Here is a 16627-nt window from a genome sequence, read left to right as displayed (position 1 = left end):
GGTTCCCAGAGGATGTCGTCCATATAAACCAAATCAACATGGCCCAATGTGACGTAGTGATAAGGAGGGGAAAACAGGTAAATCGTTAAAAAGTACTCCCTACAGTACTGTGTAACCTTGCTGTGCTTCCCCACAGTTTCGGGCCAAGAATATGGCAAATAACAAATGAGAAAGTCTAAAATATATAATATTCAATCCTTGTCTACGGCCTCAATCGTCTTAGGTCGCTGAAAGGAAGGATATAAGACAGTCGTCTCCGCAACGAGAAAGCAGCATTCTGTACGACCTACGTATGCACGACTTCCCCAAGAGTGCTCTCGGTTTGCGATCGTACGATGATCGTACGATGAATCGACACATTTCAACTTATCAACGTCTCCGTTATTGTTTTGAAATGGGGAGGGGGGGTTTAATCATACTCGATATGCTGTGCGCTTATGACGTGCAGGCACGTAAGATCCGTGAGAACTGAATTGGGGGTATCTCTTTTTGAAACAGATGTTGCCTCTCATTAGAACTTGATTATATTTAAGAAATCACTCTGCTCTGTATACCTACGCCGTACAGCGGACGGGTTTTGCTATATGCGCTTTAGTACTGAATACAGCATTGGAAATATTAATTTTTGTACTGCCTAAATCCTTAACTCATTGCTCTTATCATTTTACATTCATGTTTTGTTTTCTCGCTTGTGAAACTAGCTAGAAGCGCCACCATGCAGCCATTTCTCTCATGTTAGCCATTTTCATGTTTTCCCCATGCCAAAGTCGTCATGATTTTCCATTATCCAGGCGCCGCGGACCAATCAGAAGTCCCTGTTCCACGTTGGTTATGACGCAGTAACACATAGATTCCGGCCAGGCAGGTGTGTATCTCTCCTCTGATTGGTCAGAATGAATCGACAACGGCACCGGTGTCGATTCGTTTTGACCAATCAGAAGGAGCGAAAGTAAGGTATATGCAAGCATTGGCCAAGGAGCAAAACATATGACAGAGCAGAGGGAATAAGTACAGAATGGCTCATTCTGTTTACATTGATAATGATTTTTGTTGTTCTAAAAAGCCAAAGACTGCAATGTTTCGAATATTTTCTGTGGAAATGTTGGTTTCAAAATGCAATCTTTAATCTTCTTACAAATGTATGTACCAAAGAAAAAAAGTGAATTTCAGACATTCGACAAAGGAATTCACACGTATAGTACCAAGGGATCTATGCGTTATACAAGAGTTTGCAAGTTTGGGTAGGCTATATGATAATAACGTTAATGACCCGCCTGTTCCTCGTTGTACATGGTGTCATAACGCCTGGTCCTTTGCTATGACCACCTCATAAAACCACCTCGTTCGCTTCGCTCACTCGGTGGTTTTATTCGGTGGTTATAGCAAAGGACCAGGCGTTATGACACCGTACACACCTCGAGGCGGGTCATTAACCCTTAATTATGAAGTCATATCTCGTTTTATCACCATCAACTTAGTCCTTTGAATTTTTTTGTTTCTTTTTTGCTCAAAAAAACTCTTAGCTCATGTACCCTCTACATTGGAAATGGTACGGTGTTAGTTATTTCCGATGTGTGGCACCACTTGGTCACTGCTATTTTTTCACCCACAGGTACATCTACAAACATTGCTTAATTAGGAATGCCAGTGTAAGCAAGGACTTCAATGGGGTCGTACCCGAGCAGTGGAAATCATATACAAACAGCCGATACCACTTATTAAAAAGTGCGGTCCCCCTTTCTGTCAGATTATGATCACTAACATTGAATCTGTGTGGTCCTTAATTTTCTTATTGGAGAATGATGCACGATGTTAAGACAAAAAAAGATGCAAAACTTAATAAGATTCTTTCTTTTATATATCTACCCGTCAAAATCAAACGTTTGGTCATACGACATAGTCTATCATTGATGCACGGTGTAAAAGTCCCATTTAAAAGACAACAAAAGGTACAAAACGGAATAAGCGTTCTTTTATATATTTACGAAATTCTGTAAGAAACCCGTCAAAATCAAACGTTTGGTCGCACAGCGGCTTCAGACACCAGTCGCAGAGGCATTCTCCAAGCAGAGGTTAGATAGCGGAGTAACCGGTAAAAATCCCCGAGCACTACTCTGATAGTAACGCGTTTGGAACTTCAACGGATAAGTCAAAATATGTGATAACGAGGGTTTAGAACTTCAACTCATAAGCCAGAATTCAAACCTACCATAGTAGTGGTACAGTCCTAAATTGCTTTGTTGTCGGGGTTATTAAACTCCGAGTCTGTTTCTGGACGGTCGTGACTCACCCTGGAGAGGATATCGACACGGGTGACTCCCACGTCTGTCTGCTGGTGTTTACTCTCATGTGGCGAGAAAAGGAAACACTTCACTACGGCAAACAGACCTGTGCGTAGGAGAGCAAATGTCATACACACTAACACAGTTGCACCGGAGGAAGTGGTAGATATTTATTTCCACATGACGACGTCACGTTACATTAGGCACGTACACGTGTCTCTCAGTCAAGGTTCAATTCTTGGACTATACTACAGATTTTAGAGATTCCTCTGGACAAGGTTTCAAGCACGCAGTCTCGTTTTGCTCCTGTGACAGTACGGTGATAGCATGGTCAGTGTCATCACAGTGATAGTTACTGTGACAGCACGACATCTCGCCTGATCACGTGATCACACAACCTGCCGTCACGTGATCATTGAAAGCTATATACAGATACTTATACAGATCTTCTGACAGACCCGGGCATAAGTTATGGCAAATGCCATGGCTGACCAAGGAGGGTACTCCCTTAGAACTCCTGAGGAAAACTCACCAGATGCTAACTTGACGACGGAAAGCACAGATGTTACGGGCGTTGATTTTCCGTTAGGAGTGGACAGAGAAGAACTCGGAGAAACGGTGTGGGTGCTGGCCTCGACGTCAATAATCATAGTTGCAGTTGTTGGATTGTTCGGCAACTCTCTCATCATCGTCGTGAGCCGAGAAGTTTTCCGACAAAGACCAAACATGCCAAACCTTCTGCTGATCTACCTTTCCTGGACGGACGTTCTAAACTGCTCACTTGGCGTAGCGCCACTGGCGTTATCCTACTATTTCAAAATCTACGTTAACCAAGCCATGTGTGACTTTAACGCCACGGTACTCTTAGCGCTTAGCGTGGCGTCCCAAATGATCGTAGCCCTCATGTCGATCGATAGATACTGGGCATTGCTGCACCCCTTCTCCTACAACCGCCATTTTGGTTACGAGAAGTCGAAAATCTATCCCGCCTTGATTTTCATCTTTCTCTACACGATAGTTGTTTCTGTCCTCCCCCTGTTCGGCTTGGTTCAGAACGTACCCCAGTATCCCAACTCGTACTGTATGTTCGACTGGACTGACGAAAGCTCGAGCGGGAGGGTGGTTGTGTACATCAACGTTGTCAACATGTTTCTGTGCCTCTTCATCATAGTGGTGAGTTCTGTTATTAGTGTATTTTTTATAAGATATACAAAACACAACGCCTGTCATTGATTTATTATTACAGTTGATGAAAAAGAGAGGAATATTATATTTATTTGCACTCACTGAAATACGCGTGATATAACATTGTTAGCCTACTTTTACGCTTCAAGGGAGCAGCCGATATTGTGCGTGGTACTGCGATTGAGTTATCCATGTTAAAGGTAGACTTTTAGGTCTATCAAACTGACGTACTCTACAAGGCGATTAGGATATATTTTTCAAACATAGTCGATCGGCTGAAACCTAATTTTAGTACATGCAAAAACAGGCGAGAGAGGATATTCGTATACAATCTGAAAGGCCAACTTTTTGTGTGTAAAACCCTTGTGTTAAACCCTTGTGTAAAAAGGCACTAAAGCTGTGGTTTTAGTTGTTTGGACGATATTTGCAATAGAAAATGGGTACAAGTGCTACATGACAAAACTTTTTTGTACAAACACTTTAAGCCTCGCGTTTACAACTAGCTAGCTTAAACATGCAAAATGACAGAATGTAAGCTAAATTCTTGACAGACACCCCTCCATTTTTACAGGAGAAAGAATTCCGTGGTTTTATTGCTTAGCTACCCGTGTATTCGTTTTGTATACGTCTACTTTGATAGGTACGGCGTACCAAGGATAACCTGTACTCCATTTGACTTGGTAATCACTTTGCCCAAACACTTTTTAAAAGTTTATCACTTCCCAAACAGACACATTTAGCGCCAAACCACTTTCAGTGTAGTGTTGTTACCACAGACGGTTTGGTATTTGTAACAATATTTCTTCCTTTATTTAAACTTTGAGGAAGCAGACAACATCATGCCAGAATCAGTAATAAGATCAAACAAAACCTCACTTCACCCGGTCCCGTAGCATCACCGGCCTCCGGTGTAGCTATACAATCAGCACACAAGATAAAACAAAGAGGCGTAGATCCCACCTTCTGAGATAATGATAATATTGAAAGACTACAACAATACTAAGGAAAGATAACTCTAGCAAAGACAACCGTGATGACGATAATAGTAATGATCAAAGTAACGATGAACAAATGAACAAAATTTCAATAACTATGAATAGATTAAGAAGCGGAAGTTGGAAATGGTGCTGAAAGAAATATCATGTTACCCCAGGTAGTAAACGCCATTGTTGCTGCGTACATGCTCCGGTTGAGACGAGTGCGGCCCCGACTCTCAAGCAGGGACTCGGAGATGGGCGCTACAAGGCCAGCAGGTGTGCAGGAATGCAGGTAAATCTCTCATTAATTCATCCATCCATCTATCCATTCATCCATCCGTCCATCCTTCCATCCATCCTTCCATCCATTCTTTCAATATACCCGTAGATTCATTCATTCATTCATCCGTCCATCCATCTATTTATGAACTTTTTCATGATTGACCAATTTTTTTGAATTTTTAGAAAAGGCAGTTGAAGATTTAGGTTTGAATAATAAAATATTGGCATCATCGTATAACCTACAAGCCTACAGTACTGAAGTCCGTCCACGTGTCCGTTTCCAGGTTGGAGATACAGGTGGCCAAGTTGACACTTGTGGTGGCTGTGGCATTCTTCTGTTCCTGGTTCCTCTTTGCTGTGAGTAGTGCAGCCGTTACCGTTCATTGTATACAGTTCTTCAACTATATGATTGTTACCTTCGCTAGAAGGTTATGTTTTCAGTAGGTGTTTTTGTGTCTGTCTGTCTATGTGTGTGTGTACGCATGCATGTATGTATGTAGTTTACCAGCATAAGTCCAGAACGCCTAGATAGCTTGTCTTGATATTTGGCACGTGGGTAAGTCTTGATGAGATTTATATCAGAAACGATTAGATTTTTGGGCCCCCTAGTGTGCTGTAACAGTACTGCAGTGGAACTTCCGGTTTTGCTATTTGGAGTTCTGAACATGCCGTGGGCATGATATTTTTAGTAGTAGATAGCTCTTGATATCAAAAGTAAGTGGTATAGGTTTGGGCCCTCTAGTTGAATCATGAAAAATATTGTATAAAACCTAGTGCATCGAACATGTAGTACAATCATTGTGACACTTCAATATGCCGCCTTTGGGCAATAATCACCATGGTAAAATTAATACCAGCCTTACAGCTTCGGCTATGGTTAAACAGTCCTATACGAGAATGAACCTATAGCAGGATATCAAAATTACAACATGTGACAAGGTAAAAATTCTTGGTAAGAAAATTTACTTTGAAAATGACTTGAACTGTCAAAGTGATGAAGTTGCCCTTTCCTTGTTAAAATCTATTCTGCAGTTTTGTATTATTTTTCTTCTCCTTTACAAGGTTTTCTAAAATTCTGTTGAAGAGAAATGACTAGTTTATCTAAAGAAATTATTGAAATACTCTTAGTAACCTTAGATGACACGACACACCCTTTTATTGTGCGTTGTAATTAAAATTTCCCTACCACTGAGTGCTTAGTAAACTTCCTCCTGATAACGTTATACATCAAATGGTCTAAAACACAACACTTGAAGGGTTAAATATATGCGGAGGAATATTGAAGTAGTGTTACCAACAGTTTCGTCGCGCACCTTTGATATCACAAAATACTTCAAACTTCGACGACAATATTGGACATTTTCAATACTATGTAGTAGACAAATGTAGTTCAATCAATAGAAAATGAAGGTGTACTATGAATAAACTACGCCTACGTATTACCTTCGAAAATTAATATCAATAGTTTGCAAACACCTCTCTACGTGACAGGTGGATTTGATATATTTTCAAAAGCAAATTTCTCTTACGAGTGAAATTGACACAGGACAGTATGTGTTTATACAAGGAATATTGCTTTTATGAAACCATAGCTGGACGCTAGAGTGCAAATTTGCTACCACTTTAGTGTTGAAAACGTGGCAGAACAAAATGTCGTAATGCCTTACGGTATGAAGAGCACGTAAAATTCAAAGAGGCGAGGTGACAATGCCGATAGAGCTATAGCCTATTGTTTCCCACATGTCATAAAATCATCCCGATTAGACTACTATATGGTATGGAATACTGATATGGAATAAAATATTACATATTGCCCAATTAATAACAGTATATTCTATTCATTATATATGAAAACAGTAGGTTTATCCTAGTATAATACGCTGATGTTAAGAACAAGTTTCGGTGAACAGTGAGCATCGGCCGACTCCTAGGAATCACAAACGATCCCTAAGAATCGCGTTCTGATCGAGAACACACCGAGAGTTTCACTGCGGAAAATGCCATTTCGAGCTCTCAGACTCGTCTGCCGATCGATTTTGGCGCCATCGTGACACGGGTGTAAGTGCTGTGGTTGCGACTGCTGCCAAATGTAGGATCTTGTTTGCATAAAACTTCAAGACTCCCTTGCTAGAAGACTACAGGATATCAGCTCATATATGATCAACCAATAAAAAAGTCTTTGTCATTTTTGCACTTGAAATTGCTAATTTCTCACAGAAGTATTTTGTTCGACGTTGTGTGCACCACGTTTGGATGTCGTTTGGGTGATGTGTGCACCATGTCACGTTTGGATGTCGTTTGGGTGATGTGTGCACCATGTCACGTTTGGATGTCGTTTGGCTGATGTGTGCACCATGTCACGTTTGGACGTCGTTTGGGTGATGTGTGCACCATGTCACGTTTGGATGTCGTTTGGGTGATGTGTGCAGTTCTATGCTATTACAGAGGTTTAGTAGTAACAAATATGGACTGTGTTTTCATTTTTGTATGCCATTCGAGTGCATATACATATAAACTTTAATGATTTTGCCGTTTGAAACGGCAAAATGTAGCGATTGACTTATTTTGAACCGCACTGGCATTGCTTTAATGTGTAATGATTAAGATGCAATGGTCTGAAATCACACATACGCACACACAGACAGACACTCACACACCCCTACCATTTACACTAAACTCCCCCAAATTCTCTATTATAGACACGTATTCTGGCCAACCAAATCGGGACGTGGCCGGACAAAGATCTGGACTACCTTGGCGCAAGACTGATGACGTTTAACAGCATCATCAACCCCGTCATCTACATCATAATGAGGCAGTCGTGCCGCAGAGGATGCTGGATGATCATCAAGTCCGGGGTACATTACGTCACATTCAAAATGGTGGCCGCTCCTACCATGTCGTTAGCTGACACTATCGCCGCATGATAGTTTGACTTCGTGTACTGTACATCAATTCACAAGTTGAAAAGAAAAGATTCCAAACGGTGGTTTGCAAAGAGGCGAGACCTGTGTTTGTAACATATACGGTGTAAGACAGATATAATACTCATAAAAAGAGTAATTTTGTTTTTTCAGCGGGTTTCTTCAATGCAAGGTAACTTGGCCAAGTTCTAGGCAATGAACTTAGGGGATGGGTGGTTAAAACCAGTATGCTACGAGATAACGGTAAACATTTGTTTTGAAGACATTGAAGATTTTTTCTAGTCGTCTCAATACTGAAAAATATTCCAAATGGAAATGGATGGGTGAGGGTTGGATAAAAATTAAAAATCAAAGCATAAAGACAATGAACTAGTGGACTAAAATTAAAAAAGGAAGTTCACGGAAGATTGTATAACATATAAAGACAAATATTTGTTTTGCTGGAACAAGTTATACAGCCACTTAGAACTAGCCATTGGCTAAAAAATATATTTATTTTACTTCCTTCCATCTAAAGTGATACATTTGTACCCTATTTGAATGTCGTTTTGTTCTTGTTAATATCTACCTCACGACTAAACACAAGTAATTTCAATAGTTTTGTAACGTTAAGTATCTTGTTAGTGCTGTTCCGTTCTATATATTTTCTTACTCTATTTAATCTAGCAAGCAATTGTCGTTGTATTGTGGAATAAAAAGCTGTTAGGAAGCTTTTGGAATTTGTTTTCTTTGTTTCTTTGTTTGTTCGTTTTTGTTCTAGGTTATGAGTCTCTTGAAGCTTTTAATTTTAAATAGAAGAGCATTTATTCAAGTTCATTACTCACCAATGCTAACGGACATGCGCAGTCATGCATGTTGATCAGGAAGCGAAAAAAAACGGAAGTTTTATGTTATTTTGAACAGACGCCCCAAGAGGTGAGGTAGTAGTTAATACTGCTCCAATTTCTTTGTGTAGATTATCTTCTTACTACTCAACTGCTTTTTTTCTGTAACACTGTAGAATGGGCATTCCTGTTTGGCATGTAGTCTGGGACGAAAAGAAATTCAGCGGGCTTTTTTAACTGTATACATTAAGTACATACGTATACATGTTTGTAATGGTAGACTTAAGACAACCAACTATACCCATTTATACTATATGGCTATTATTTAAACAAAACTGTCGGTTTGATATTCATGAAACTATAATGCTAGTTCACATTGAGTCCGTGAGGAAACATATACCCGATGTATTTAAAACAGGGAACTTAAGCTTAAGGATATCAAGTCGACGGACGGTGGTTTCAAGGCTGAAACTGCAATATTTTGAAAACAATGCAACTGGAACCACCGTCCGTCGTCTAATATAATCCCTAAATCTTCCTTTTTTAAATACATCGATATAGATAAAGCCCGCAGATAAAGGTGAACTAGTGGTATCAAATTTGGTTGGGAGTTCAAACTATAGCAAATGTTTATAGGCCCAGTCTCTTCAATGCTAGTATGACAGCTGCTTACACAGTTTTACAGTACTTCCGCAAAACCGGTGTGGCAATGAGGAACTTGTTTGGCAGATACTAATTATAGCTGTCAGGAAATAGTGGTTGGGTTAATGCCGGGAATCCCCAAAAGAATTAAATTGGTAAAATGTAAAAACATTAGATCAACCATCACAAAAAGAGGGAAGTGCTAGCTTTCCCATTTACCCGAAATACGTTGAAGTCTCAATGCTTCGTTCTTTTACGTTATACCTATATATAGTATGTTCGTCTTCTTTAACTGCCAAACATGCCGGCGCAAACGTAGCAAAGATAGTTTGTGTCTACTTGTATTTCAACCGGCAGTCATCTAGGAAATAGTACCTACAGTTAGAAACAGTGCTTATCACTTCCGTGTAGGAACCGGAGGTATTGTTTTCGGTGTGTCCGTCTGTCTGTGTCCGCAGTTAGTTCCGCACGTCCGGCCACAGTGAGAGAAAGTGAAGGACAAAGGAGTTGCAGAGAGAGGGAGGTAGCGAAGTTCAAAGTTCGTAGAATTAACCTTTTATCACTTTTATCTGAATATCTGGAATAGGCTATATTCATTTGAAAGGAGGCATTGTGTTTGGGTCAGCCTGTTTGTCTGTGTTTTCTCAGTTCTGTATTTTCCATATGCTTGTCACCTTCACTGTAGAGTGACAGGAAGTCATCAATGGACACACAGTGAAATATTTTTGAGAGATCTTCAAAATATTGCTTTCATCTTGCTTCGTCATGCTTACAATCAGCATATAAACTCAAATGTTTGCAATAACGCAATAATCGAGCTCGCCCTCATGACTTTCTTGTGACGTTGGCTTTTTTTCAACGTTCGCACTTTTTAAGTCCCTGGACGCCTCGACCTTTGCTATTTGCACAACGAAGCTCGCCATTTTGGCAGCTTGTGTGAATGGTCTATTTCGAAAAAAAAAAGCAACGTTGCCTCACACATGGTAGCTCAAATAGCTGACTTGCCCCATGCCCTTAGTCATTACGTTAGAGTTGACTTGAGGTATATTTACAAATAGATCACTACAAGGATAAAACCGTTCAATCAATATTTGCCGGAATATCAGATAAAGGGGAGAAGACTTGTGTAAGATGGGGAGGGGGGGTCATAAATCTATGGCATGAAGTTTATTTAACCCGGCGTTCTTACTTTTTTTTTCATTTCAAGGCCATTGACCTTTCTTGTCCTTTCCTGTTGATGTTTATCGTCTACCATAAACAATACATTGATTTAACACCTTCAGAAGGCATGTCAGACTAGTATATGAACAAGCGCTACTATGGACACCAGTTGAACTTACGATAGCATTGTTAATTATCAGGTCACTAGCCTTTCAACTAAAATCATGTGATAAAGACTTCTGTTTTGCTAAAATGTCTTCAGTGATGCAACTGTCTTGAAATATTGCAATTTTATCACATGAAAGTCACGCGTAAAACGCAGCCTTGTGGTCACGTGATAGCTTGAAGTGTTCTCATTGGTGTTCAGTTCAGGTGTTCCGGCTTAAAGAGCTAGTATATAAAGGTCTCTGGGGACTTTAGACCAACCGGCGGTAGGGAAAAGACACCTAAGGTGACCAGAATCTTCGACTCTGAGGTAAGGGAACTGGCCTGCTATTTCTAGTATTCATTTCTTGTTTGAGACTGCAATGCAATTTCAAATGTGTGTGTGTGTGTTCGTGCATGTGCGTGCGTGCGTGCGTGTGTGTATGTGAGAATGACAGTATGTATTCCGAAACCCTTCATACGATCAAACGCACCACAACGCTACAGGTATTCAACAAAACATTGCAGTGAGAGTCAACATTCAGAAAGTCCAAATGTATCTTCCCCTGCTCGGTCAAAAGTTGAGATAATGGAAGGTCTGTTCATCGAAATGTGTAGACCGACGTTTGAACAAAATTCCTTTACTGAAAAACTTTGTTTAAACTTTGTAAGTGTCCCTTCTGTAGTGGTGTAGTAATAGTTCTATGCAGTGTCTATGATGTACACGTTTCACCGAAGGTGTTTGCCGCCACATGAGGTCCTCGTGACAGACGACCTTTTACCTCAGCAAACAACGGCACACCTACCTGCGGCACCTTTGTTAAATATTCACCAACCGGAGTCTCGTGGACCTCATGTGACCAAGTCATAAATATTAATCTAGATGACAATTGAAATCCTTCAAACACCTGCAAGATTTAAAGATCCTCCCTGTGTCTCCTTTCAATATTGTATGCATAAAATAGAACCTGGGTGTAGTATGCACTATATGTTATCAGAAAGTAGTCTGGCACAGCATTCTGAATTTTGTACAATGTTGTTTCTTCCAATATTGCATAGACTAGAATCTACATTTTATTGTTACAGTATTAGACTATTGTTACTATAGACATGTAGCTATTTGTCTTATACAATATACTTAAGTTTGCCTTACGTTTGTACCCGTTTTACAAATGATGTGCAATAAAATTTGACTTGACTTGACCTCAGCTTTAGGTGTATAGGGGCAGTGCCCGTTCCCTTTTCTATAGCCCTTGGGCCACTACAGTAGTGAGTTAGCGGGTAGTGGGAGCAATGATAATGTTGTAAAATCTGAATTCAGTCTCTCTTCGGTCTCCATTCAATGAAAGGGGAGGGGGGCTTTGTTGCGATCTTTACAAATAAATACGAGGTTTACAAATAAACAGTTCCAAAGGCATGTTAAGAACGGCAAAATAAGTAAGTTTTAACATTTGCTCGTAGATTAAAAGGACAATTTCAACGTATTACGACAGCACATGTCTTGTGTTTTCATGCCAAGATCAAGCTAGTGTAAGTAACACTTATGGAATCCATGTGAAACAAATTGTAATAAACATCTCCTTATCATCATTTCAGACGCTATACATCAAGATGAAGTTCCTGATTCTTGTTCTTTCCGTCACCATGGCAACAGCCATGGACGTTGAGTGGGAGGCCTTCAAACTTACACATGGTAACTACCCCATCAGTTATAATGTTGATGAAATATAACATTGTGTGTTCTAATTTGTATTTGCTTTCCTGTAAATATAGCAGTTAGCATAATTGATTGTATTTGGGGTGTCAGATTCTTAGAGACGTAGTAACTTGCTTAAGAGAAAAGAATTATCGCCGTTCGTACAAAGCAACATGTCGTGTATGACAATTTTTATAAGCTAGAGAATAGTAGAGATACTTCAACTTATACCTACTCCCATACAACGACATTGAACAAATCAACCACAATAGTAAAATGTCTCTGGTAAATAATTCCAGGGTCACATTTTGAAACATTAAATGTATCTATATCAAGAAATATGCCCCAATTATGTCTTTTGTGTCATACTTTTTGATATCACAAACTACCCGGTCAGGAGCCGATTTGGAAATGTGGCTTTAGTATAAACTGTGTTTTTCTACAGGAAAGCAATACAAGAGTCCAGATGAGGAGAACGTGAGACGCGCCATCTTTAGGGACAACAACCAGATGATCAAGGAGCACAACCAGGAGGCAGCCATGGGCAGGAGGTCGTACTTCATGGGCATGAACCAGTTTGGGGACCTGGTAAGTTGGCATTCATATTTCGAGTTCTCTCGTCCATTTATCATGTTTCTGCAAATTTCGATGTAATCCACCGCGACAACAGGAAAACTAAAATAGATAAAAATTGCTTGTATTGCATTTTTTTAGTGTTCGTTTGATGGTTTAATTTGTTTGCTGGCTGATTGATTTAGTTGGTTTGTTGCTTGCTTGCTTGCTTGCTAGGTTGCTTGCTTGCTAGATTGCTTGCTAGGTTGCTAGCTTGCTAGGTTTTTCACTAGGTTGCTTGCTTGCTAGGTTGCTTTTTTGCTTGCTTGATAAGTTGCTTGGTTGGTTGCTTGCTTGCTTGCTAGGTTGCTTACTTGCTAGGTTACTTGCTAGGTTGCTTACTTGCTAAGTTGCTTGCTTGCTAGGTTGTTGTTTTGCTTGCTTGACAAGCTGCTTGATAAGTTGCTCTGTTACTTGCTTGCTCGCTTGCCTGTGAGAATGAGAATTGAGTCACTTAAATACCTTTCTCCAGGCACACAGTGAGTATTTGGAGCTTGTCGTCGGTCCCGGCCTGCTGCCGCTGAACCTGTCTACTCCCTCAGAGAACGTCTTCGAGAGCACGCCGGGGCTCCAGGTTGATGACACCGTAGACTGGAGACAGAAGGGCGCGGTAACCCCCATCAAAGACCAGGGGCATTGCGGGTCTTGCTGGGCCTTCAGCACGGTAAATATACGAAAGGATTTTGTTATATCCAAATCTGACGAAGGGAAGCCACTACAGTGATGAAGTAGTGATGCACGACGTGTACCTACAGTTACAGTACTTTATTACATTTTATTTGTTTCACAAGTTTATAACATTGACAATGAATTAACAGAAATTCGGAATGTGCAAATTATAAAACCCATTCCCTTATAAGACACTCAAAACTTTTCAACTTCGATTCATGTCACTTGAGATAAATGGATTGACTTAAGATTTAAAATCAATAAATGGAAGGTAACCCTAAAACGTGTTCCTATCATCCCGATCAGAATCTTTGCCGACAAAGACTCCGTCATGTGATCGGGAATCTCTTCCGGTAGAATCGGCGATTTTATCAGATAGTACACACAGATCAGAAATCTCCTCCCTGACACATGTATGTGATTCTTCCTGTCTCCTGCAGACTGGGTCATTGGAAGGGCAACACTTCATGAAGACAGGCAAGCTGGTGTCTCTCAGCGAACAGAACCTGCTGGACTGTTCCAGAAGATTCGGTAACAAGGGCTGCGAGGGCGGGCTCATGGACCAGGCGTTCCGTTACATCAAGTCTAACGGTGGCATCGACACAGAGGAGTGCTATCCCTACATGGCAAAGGTACGATACTTCCCTGTAGATTAGAAGCCTCTTCCATTCACCCATTGATCTGGACTTTCATGGCGAGTTCCACCACCTCTGACCTGTACTTCCTGTCACTCGGGCAAGTCTGACCTTTGCGGTCATCTTCCCGCTTCCTTCCTGTCACTGTACTGGCATTACATTCAAAGAACAAGGCTCCTTGGTTAGAATGTATCCAGTTGCATGATTTACTTTGTATTGTACCGAGTTCTCCATTTGACTCCATATCTTTATTGTGCGGAATGCTAAAGCAGTGTGTTTCTACCGACAGGATGAGAAGGTCTGTGATTACAAGACAAGCTGCAGCGGAGCCACGCTGTCCAGCTACACGGACATCAAGGCCATGGATGAGATGGCCCTGATGCAGGCTGTCGGCACCGTGGGACCAGTTTCTGTAGCCATCGACGCCAGCCACAAATCTCTCAGGTTCTACAAAAGTGGTAAGCAGGCCTTTTCGGAATTCTATTTATCATTTACATGTTTAGCCGTGAAAGACATACAACCAGGTCTGTGCTACCAACCAAAGGCTAAGAATACACAAACTTCTTACTTACCTGTAGGCTTTGATTCTTTATTTCTATTATGGTCTGCCTATTTTTGTCTTTGTATCATCTCTGTCCCAACTTCGCATCTGTTACTTTCCTTCAGTATCTCTCCATAACTCTAAGTTACTTGCCAATAAAATTTTACATGCTGAATCGAAGTTTCGGAATCCTATCTGTTACTTTCTTCAGAGCTGACATGATGTACCTGAAAACTGTTGTATTTACAGACATACTCCAATCATTGAGGCTTTATCATGATAAACTTTCCTTGCTCCTATATTGCTTGACTCATTTTTCGTTCTCAGTTTCCTCTTTAACCTCTCACATCTGTAAGATAAGAGAAACAGGGTACAAAGTAAGCGCATGAGGCTGAGTGTAGTTAGTTTCTGATCAAAGCCGTTCTACTGTTGGCAGGTATTTACGATGAGCCCGAGTGCAGCAGGACGAAGCTGGACCACGGAGTGCTGGCGGTAGGCTACGGCTCCATGGATGGCATGGACTACTGGCTAGTCAAGAACAGGTAAGAGAGAGAATAGATGTATTGGTAGTAGTTGACACGCTTTCAAAAAGGGTTTGTACTAATAACCTCCACTGAGAAGCCCAACGGAAGACTAATTTCCACGGAGAAGCTTCTTGGAACAGTTCATAGAAGAAGCTCCCTTGAGGTCTCTCGTACAACCCTGCCACAAGTAGTATCCCGATTTTAGGGGATTTTATGAAACAAAACAATAACAAATTGCTGATGCTTGTATCTTGGTGTATGGTGTCTCCATTCAATGTCTTCAAAATACATTGCAATCCGCTATCTTGCATCATGTATCTCAACATATACGGTAGTGTTGTACATAAGTTATGTCTAAAGAGACCAAGCTTGGAAATCGTTCAAGAAAGGCATGATATGAAATTCAGCACTATGAATGCAAACAAATAAAACATATAACGGTGTAGCAGGTAATTAAGTAGCAAAGTATCAGTATAAAGACTACTGTGGTGCACTTGTGATTTACCGTTCGTAATTTGTGTAACGTTATAAGATCATGCTGCAAAAAGCATTTAATTTACCTACTATGTAGATATAGTCGTAGAAAACAGTAGGAAAATCTTTTGTTGTATTGATAACTTATTCATATGTATAGCTACTGTATTTGGATCAATTTAACATTGTATTGTATTGACCACTACGTACAGTTGCATTTGATATCTTCATGCCCCAATTGAATAGTTTTATCTAACATACTGAAACCTACTGTGCAGTTCTGGCAAAGTTCCAACAGTTGATGATTGATGGTCTAACAAGCATAGTGCAATGAGTTCAGAAGATGGTGCACCTGATTTTTCTGTTTGCCATTGTTTATGTTTACCACGTTTCCTTTGATTGACAGCTGGGGGTCTGCATGGGGTGACATGGGATACGTCAAGATGACTCGTAACAAGAACAACCAGTGCGGCATCGCCACCAAGGCCAGCTACCCTGTGGTCTGATTTAAACTGACCATGCTTCTTAACTCTTTAGATTTTACGGTATTTTATGAAAGAAAACAATAAAAAAAATGTTGATGAAAATCTTGTGTTTTGGTATATAATGTCTTCATTCCTGTGTATTATAAGACATTGTAATCCGCTGTCTTGCAGTACGTATCTTAACATGAACGATAATGCTGTACATAAGTGATGTCTAAAGAGACCAGGCTTGAAAATCATTCAAGAAAGGCATGATATGAAATTCAGGTTCCAACCTTAAGATGTATAGAAGGGAAAAGTTTATAAGGCTTTATCATGAAGTCTTCCGGCACTTTGAAATATAGAAAGACTTGGAAATGGTCTTACAATGAAAGCACTTTTTAGATAACTATTTGGACGTTTATAACATTTATTATTTTTTAATTACAATTTGAAATGTCCTTTGAGGATTGCAATTGTTATAAAACGCTATATGATTCGTCCATTGACATTCAAAAATGTGTGTACATTTCGTCAACGGAATGCCGTACCGTTGCCCATGATTGCTTTCTTCTTTTTTCTTAAATCATA

The 16627-nt window shown here is 40.3% G+C and overlaps 2 protein-coding genes across 2 annotated transcripts; both read left to right on the top strand.

Annotated features, from left to right (window-relative positions):
- The first annotated feature begins 2745 nt into the window (after nucleotides 1-2745).
- On the top strand, nucleotides 2746-8302 carry LOC118422573 (prostaglandin E2 receptor EP4 subtype-like). Its single transcript, XM_035830205.1, has 4 exons — nucleotides 2746-3455; nucleotides 4621-4736; nucleotides 5011-5083; nucleotides 7426-8302. The coding sequence occupies exons 1-4, from the start codon at nucleotides 2754-2756 to the stop codon at nucleotides 7651-7653; spliced, it is 1119 nt and encodes a 372-aa protein (XP_035686098.1). The 5' UTR covers nucleotides 2746-2753; the 3' UTR covers nucleotides 7654-8302.
- A 2342-nt stretch (nucleotides 8303-10644) lies between these two features.
- LOC118422575 (cathepsin L1-like) lies at nucleotides 10645-16159 on the top strand. Its single transcript, XM_035830208.1, has 8 exons — nucleotides 10645-10752; nucleotides 12018-12114; nucleotides 12563-12705; nucleotides 13202-13393; nucleotides 13839-14030; nucleotides 14323-14491; nucleotides 15011-15116; nucleotides 15979-16159. The coding sequence occupies exons 2-8, from the start codon at nucleotides 12033-12035 to the stop codon at nucleotides 16076-16078; spliced, it is 984 nt and encodes a 327-aa protein (XP_035686101.1). The 5' UTR covers nucleotides 10645-10752; nucleotides 12018-12032; the 3' UTR covers nucleotides 16079-16159.
- Nucleotides 16160-16627: the final 468 nt, after the last annotated feature.

The sequence above is a fragment of the Branchiostoma floridae genome, chromosome 9 (genome assembly GCF_000003815.2).
Source record: "Branchiostoma floridae strain S238N-H82 chromosome 9, Bfl_VNyyK, whole genome shotgun sequence".
Classification (NCBI taxonomy): Eukaryota; Metazoa; Chordata; class Leptocardii; order Amphioxiformes; family Branchiostomatidae; genus Branchiostoma; species Branchiostoma floridae.
The sequence above is the reverse complement of the archived record's forward strand: the minus strand, read 5'-3'. Positions and strand labels throughout refer to the sequence as shown.